The 7,181-nt window shown below is 39.7% G+C and overlaps 1 protein-coding gene across 2 annotated transcripts in view; it reads left to right on the top strand.

Moving 5' to 3' along the window:
- Positions 1–7,181, top strand: part of GTPBP4 (GTP binding protein 4) — a 23,128-nt gene that overhangs the window by 9,092 nt on the left and 6,855 nt on the right. The window contains exons 5-10 of one of the 2 annotated variants that reach the window (XM_019508170.1): positions 1–97; positions 1,875–1,975; positions 2,928–3,020; positions 3,720–3,911; positions 3,997–4,062; positions 5,555–5,644. In XM_019508170.1, the coding sequence (XP_019363715.1) occupies positions 1–97; positions 1,875–1,975; positions 2,928–3,020; positions 3,720–3,911; positions 3,997–4,062; positions 5,555–5,644 (639 nt within the window). The remainder of the gene's footprint in view (positions 98–1,874; positions 1,976–2,927; positions 3,021–3,719; positions 3,912–3,996; positions 4,063–5,554; positions 5,645–7,181) is intronic. The other variant, XM_019508172.1, reaches the window with a different exon arrangement.

The following is a 7,181-nucleotide window of genomic DNA, read 5'->3' on the forward strand; positions in this document are numbered from 1 at the left end:
TCCCTTTATCGCTGCAAACAACTGAAACGTGCTGCTTTGGGACGGATGTGCACAATTATCAAAAGACAAAAACAAAGTTTGGAATATTTGGAGCAAGGTGTGTATTGAAATATGCTAAACTGAAGCATTGTGAATAGGGGTGCACCAATAAAGATTTTTTTGGCCGATACCGATGGCTAATTATTAACCAGCCTTATTGGCTGATACTGATCCAGTAGCCAATATGCAGTCTGGGAAGCAGCATTTGGCCAATAGGTCTGTGGAGGGGGAATGCATGTGGGGGGCAGATTGAAGCCCCCACAGCGAGGGAGGGAGTGGGGCTGGGGCAGGGGCAGGTGCTGCCCCGCCAGGGCGGGGTGTGGGACAGAGCCAGGGGAACCTCATGCGAAGGGAGAGGCGGCTACCTGTCACTGTGTGTACCCCTGGGTGAGGCATGGGGGACATGTCCCTCCTGGATTTGTGCATGGGGTGATGGAGAGCTGCTTGCTGTAGACTTGGGGCCAGCAGCTGTGCTAGCCTCTTCCCAGTGGGGGTGAGGCAGACAGTGGTGGCACTACTGGGAGGGGCAGTCTGCAGGGGGCAATGGTGAATTTTGGGCTGTAGCCTGCCCCAGCCCAGCCCCCCTGCTGGGAAGAGGCTGGCACAGCCCCTGGCCTTGATCTTGCAGCGGGCAGCCTATACTCGCCCTGCACGCATCTGGGGGATGCATGCCCCCCATGCCTCTGCTGGGGGTGCACATAGAGATGGGAGCTGTGCCCCCTGGACAAGCTGCTCATGGCTCCGTCTCGTGCCCCACCCTGACTAAGCAGCACCTGCGCCAGCCCCACTCCCTCCCTCATCGTGGGGGCCTTGATCTGCCCCTACCCCCCACTACCTCCACCTCTTTTCTTCACAGATTTACCGGCCAGAAGCTACTTTCTACACTGCCCAGCTGCATGCACGCTGCAGGTGCCTGCATGCACACGGCATTTATCAGTGTTATTATTGGCTACGCTAGCTAGAAAAAGCCAGTTGCCAGTGATGTCAATTTTCCTTTTTATCAGTAGCGATCTAATGTGGACCAATCTATCAGTGCACTTCTAATTGTGAAGAGAGCACTTAAAATTCACACTGAGTCTGAAATATTCCCATCTCTTGTTACAGATAGCACCTAAAATATATCAAGTAAAAGAGATTAGAGGGAAAAAATTTCTAGATTATAAATCTCACTGTTTCTCTTGGGTAATCTGTCAGATTCACGTACTTGAGTCTTTCATACAACAACAGGAGATATTTTTAAAAACCAGGAAAATATGACTGGCACTGGAGCCCAAAGGAAAATGATAGTACCTTAAAGTATTTCTAATTTAATTTTGAAACTGACTGGATGTTAGTTAAGTATCTTAAACATTGTATTCACAGTTGATCAAGTTAATTGAGTGCATTTTTTCCTATTTTATCTTATCTACTCTGGCAGTGTTGCAGGAGATTTTTATCTGCATCACTTCCCAATGTCAAAGAAAACCAGTGCCAAATATTTTGTAAGAATTCTTCTTCTTCATAGCCTCTGTTGCATAATGACTACGTTGTTTCTGTTTAAGGTAGCAAAAAGTTAATTTAAAATAACATTGACAGTAAAATTATAATGAAACTCTATTTACAAACGGTTCACCCGAGGGTTAATGAATGAAATCAAAGTGCTCCATAGGTGGCTTGTTCTGATCTACTGGTGACTGTTTCTCCTCCATGTAATTAATATTTATAACACTTCAGAGTAGAATGTAAAAGGATAAAATTATTAGCTTTCCTGTCTGTAAAGATATTTCTCTTCTGCTTTAGTCTGTACATAAAAGCTAATTATCATGTATAATTCAATAAGTTTTATAACTTTTCAGTGCGACAGCATTTGTCCCGTTTACCAACCATTGATCCAAATACACGAACTCTGCTGTTGTGTGGCTACCCAAACGTTGGAAAGTCCAGCTTTATAAATAAGGTTTGCAAAATGGTTCCTGTTAAAAATAAATACCAGAATATCTTTTAATTAAGAATCATTCTAAAAGATCAAGTCTTTGGGAATCTTCATATACCCACATAAGAGTTTGAGATGGAGATCTGAATGTAGGACTAGGGATTTTGTGGGATTCTCTGGCTTCTAGAAGAAAGACGTGAATTTCTTTTTTTTATTTCTTTTTCATTCTTTTAAGTTGTTTTTAAATAATGTAAGTTGGTGTATCATCAACTTGTCTATCTGAGGAAAGTTTCTATCACATTTAAAAAAAAAAAAAACAGCAAGTAAAATGTATGATGTTGAGGTCATAGTGCGTTTCAGGTAGCAACATCTTCTCATTGAACCAAGGGTCCCAGACTTATCTGGAGCACAGAGCCGTATCATTTGGCCTGTGAGAATGGAAATTTGGTGGTGGGGCAAGTGGTGGCAGCATTAATTGCAGTGGTTACTTGTCCCACCAGTTGATTTCTGACTTCTGGGCAGATCCAGAGTACAAAGCTGGGTTGTGGCCCATGGGCAGCACTGCAGGCCAGATGACATGGTTTTGCAACTCTGGATCTAGCCCATATAAGGATGCTTAGAAATTTGGTGGTGAGACAAGCCTTGGTGACTAACACTGCCACTGCTTGCTCTGCCACCAAATTTCCAGCCATGAGGGTAAGGTGACACAGCTCTGCCCTTGAAATCCAGCCTGTAGGGTTGTCCAGGGGCAGGAAATTGCATAGTAAGATGAGTGACAACTGCTGACTGCCATGGCTGTGGGAACCACAGCAGTTAACACTGCTGCTGCTTGTCCTTCCACCAAATTTCCAGAGTCAGGGGCAGCCTTATGGGCCAGATGATAGAGCTCCATAGGCTACATCCAGCCCATGTGATTTGTCTGTGACATCCCTACATTAAACACACAAAAATAATTCTATTTTCTGTTTGTTTTAAGGTGACAAGAGCAGATGTAGAAGTACAGCCTTATGCCTTTACTACCAAATCCCTCTTTGTAGGACACATGGATTATAAGTATCTGCGTTGGCAGGTAAGATTTATTACTGTTCACAGCTCTCATTCCACAGGAAACAAATCCATGAGAATCCTGCTGTTCAGTTTTGAATTGTGAATTGCATTTAGCTTTCTTGATTACAGTTACCAGTTAATTTTACCCAAAGGACTGCTGTGCAACATATTGGACTAGATGCGGTCAGTGGGCAGAAGCTATTCTAAAAATGAACATACGGGGGTATTCCTGCTTCTGGGAAGGATGGGGAACTTGGGTAATTCATCAGTAGCCATAGATAATTCATCTCTAAAATCTGAATCATATCAGGGCCAATCTCTTGACTTTGTGGTTCAGTTCACACAAAAATTCATTATAATAGTTGGTTGTATTCACCAACTCATTTTTTTTATTAGTCTTTTATCTTGCTGTGAAATGAAGTACTCTTCACATTCTAATTTAATACTGAAATTTTTGTCATTCCACTCTCGCTTCCTTACTTTGACTAAATTTATAATCTTCATGGCCCTTTTTTTTGTGTGGCTAGAATGGAAGTATGCACGTGTGATTGATATTGTAAGTGTCACTCTTTTTTTCCTGATCAGAAAGCAAGCACATGCTGTGAAAGGTTGATCAGTCCATATTCCTTTTCTTTCCTTCATCTTTAATTCTCAAGATCTTCTTTTATGGGTAGTCATGTTATATTAAGACCTGAGTTAATTAAATATATCTGAATTTTAGGTGGTGGATACTCCTGGTATTTTGGATCATCCTTTGGAAGAAAGGAACACCATTGAGATGCAGGCTATAACAGCGCTTGCACATCTTCGTGCTGCTGTGCTGTATGTAATGGATGTGTCTGAGCAGTGTGGACATAGCCTGGAGGAGCAACTAGAACTCTTCAGAAATATTAAACCGCTTTTTGCTAACAAGGTAGAACTGATCTAATTACTGTTCAAATCTAATTTTTTTATAATGTGAAAAATCAGTTTAACACTAATTACTTTCTTTTTATTAGCCACTTATAATTGTAGCAAACAAGTGTGATGTGAAGAGGATCTCAGAACTTCCTGAGGAAAACAAGGTGAGAAGGCTCTTTTCATTTTCTTTTTTGCATTTTGGAAACGGAGCTGGAAGGAGCTTCTTAGGCCATAAGTTTTTAAGAATAGGCTAGACAAACAGTCATCTCAAGTGGTTTAGACAGGGGTGACATTGGATTAGGTGACATTGGACTTCAGGTTCCTTCTAGTCTTTTTTTTTTTTTTTTTTTTCCTGTGATTCTGTGGTCATTGCAATGGCAGAAAGTAGAGTGGGTGAAAATGCTCAGGTGATCTTAGGTCCATGTAAACATGCTATATAAAGGAGGAAAAAAGTCCTTGCCAATTTGATTTGGGAGGAAATTACTTCTTGATTCTATACCTGCTGGCTGGTTTGACCATGGGCAGGTAGACAAGACCCACCAACCAAGTACTAGATATTCAGGTAGTTCTATCTCCAACTTCAAGCCATGGCCAGTATCCTTCAAAGAAACGGAAAAGGGGAAGACAATCTCATGGAAAAAACAGGTGCCAAATAGCATATTCAGAGGGGGAAAATTTTTCCATTTGCTCAAGGCAACCAGCAGAAGGTCTGCTGATAACCAGCCACTTCCCACATATACAGTCTATGCACAGAGAAATCAAGTTTGTTTCAGTCTTTTCATGGGATTACTAACAACTCAAACCACAAATCACATGCTTAGATTACTGCTCCCAGAATATCCCTGTGTAATCCATCTGGTAAATTTTCCCCTTTTGAAGTAATTTAGGTTCCCTGCCCCCACTGTTTTGTTTGGAAGGACATTCCAGAACTTCCATCTTCTAATGGTTTGAAATGTTCTTCTAACTCCCAGTATAAATGTGTTTGCTACCAGTCTGCATCCATTTGATCTTGTACCAGCTTTGCTGTTTAACCTAAATAGCTCTCCTTCTTTTCTGCTATTCACTTTACAAGTGTATTTTTAAAGAATATTCATATCCCTTCTCAGCCTTTGTTTGCCTAAGCTAGATGAGTGAAGCTCTTTTAGTCTTCACTCATAGGTTTGCTGTTTTCCTAAGCATCGTCCCAGCTCTCCTCAGCATCTGTTCCAGTTTAAATTTGTTTTTGAACATAGATAGCCAGAACTACTCTAAATAGAGTCTTGTGATTTGTCTTATACAGCGGTACTGACACTTCCCCAACTCTGTACACTGCCTAATAAATTTTAGGGTGCATATATGAAAGTTTGGGGGTCTTTTCATGTACTTGCATCTGGGCCTGAATTTTACAAGTTCTAAACACATATACATTGTATGATTTAAATTTTGCCTCTCTGAGAAGCTATATTTCATCTCCATAAAGTATTTAAACAATAGCAATTAACATTGATCAAGCTTCTGTCCATCTTTTTAGGAAAACATTGTTAACAATATTTCTCAGCTATGAGTGACTGAAGAATTTTGAACATTGACATGCAATTGGAAATGTAATTTGGAAGCAGCGCTCTTTAAGAAATAAACCACCCCCATGTTAATATTAGCTTAATACTTATATTTCAGAATATTTTTGAAAATTTAGAAGCAGAAGGCCTTCCTGTAATAGAAACAAGTACTCTAACAGAAGAAGGGGTAATTAAAGTTAAAACAGAGGTGAGTTTCTTCTCTTCTTTTGAATACAGATAGATATGGGCATTTATACACATACATTTTGTGTTTGGCGTGTCAGAGCAGACTCAGTTAATTGAGTCTTCTCTGCATGCAAGCTGACATGCATGGTGCTGCATTGCTTGCAGTTGTATAAGCGGCGAAATGCGTGTTAGTGTGTAGAAAATAGCAGTGGTGCACTTTTGAACTAGAACACCTATGTGTGTTAGTTCAAAAGCAGACCTCTGCCATTTTCTGCATTCTGACATGCATTTTGCTGCTTATACAACTACAAGTGATGCAGCAGCGCTGGGCACTGCGGTGCTTACATGTGTGTACACATGACCCTGATATGGATCTAACTTTATCTTTTTTCTTTGTAAGCCCATACGTGGCTGTACTGCATCAAGCCAGGCAGACATTTTTTTTGTTGTTTCTGAGATTTCTGGCACTCTTGGACTCCATGTTCTGGCGCTCTTTGAAATGAGATTGTCATATAAGCAACATTATTGTTTGTTGTTTCTGTCTGACATAGATGCATGGCAATTAGAATTAGACAAACAAACATTATTATTTTTACTTTTGACTTAGTTTTTTAATAGTTTTGCTTATGAGGACAGCTTTAAGAAATGTGTCTTTTGAAAACCATGGAGCAATACTCGCACAGTCTTAATTCAGAAAAGTGTAGTAGAAGTAAAACAAATTGTAGATAATTAATTAAAAAATGGCAAAAGACACTACGCATATTAAAATGAAAACCCGGAAAGTGGATCTTGATGCAAAATAGACTGAAAAGTCACTGTTGGAAAATGCTAATGGATGTACCTAATCCTTGTAAAATTGCTGTGTTCTCTGAAGGAGCCTCTCCATTGTTTTCCACAATGGCTGTTTTTAATTTCTGTTCAGATAATGTTGCTATTTCTCAAAATAATGCACAGAAACAATATGTTCGGAAGGTTAACATACTTCAGATTTTATCATAGATTTAGCTGACAAAAAGATATTCTTTAATTCAGCACTGCTATTCTCAGCAAGTTGAGAACTGTCTGCAGCTTAGAAGAACATACTCGAAATGGTTCTCCTTAACGAACTGATGTTCTCCTAGAGTTAGCCCATGGGTACATCTAAAAATAAAATTGAAGGTAGTTGTTTTTCTGGAAACTGTTTACACACTTGTATGAAACATTACTCAAGTCTTATGTTGGAAGCTGTTTCCATGTTTTTATTTGAAATTGAACGAATGTGGCAACCATATACTTTATTGTAATTCATTGTCTTGCACTTGGCAGAATTTTTTTTTCCAAATGTCCTTTAAAAAAGAATTGAAATTGACCATAAATACAGATTTCCTTTTGCTTGTCCCCAAATGCAGCAGACAGACTGAAGAGAGATCTTTGTACAAATCCTTGCTGCTTATTTCCCCCTTGTGTTGGTTGCAGGCTCTTGATGTTAGTGATTGATTTTCCTTACAATTAAATCTGAAGTTTAGATTTGTGAATTATTACAGATCTATTCCTGATTTTTTTTTTTTTTTTTTTTTTTT

This window comes from Gavialis gangeticus, unplaced genomic scaffold (genome assembly GCF_001723915.1).
Source record: "Gavialis gangeticus isolate Ggan-Ray unplaced genomic scaffold, GavGan_comp1, whole genome shotgun sequence".
NCBI classification, from domain to species: Eukaryota; Metazoa; Chordata; order Crocodylia; family Gavialidae; genus Gavialis; species Gavialis gangeticus.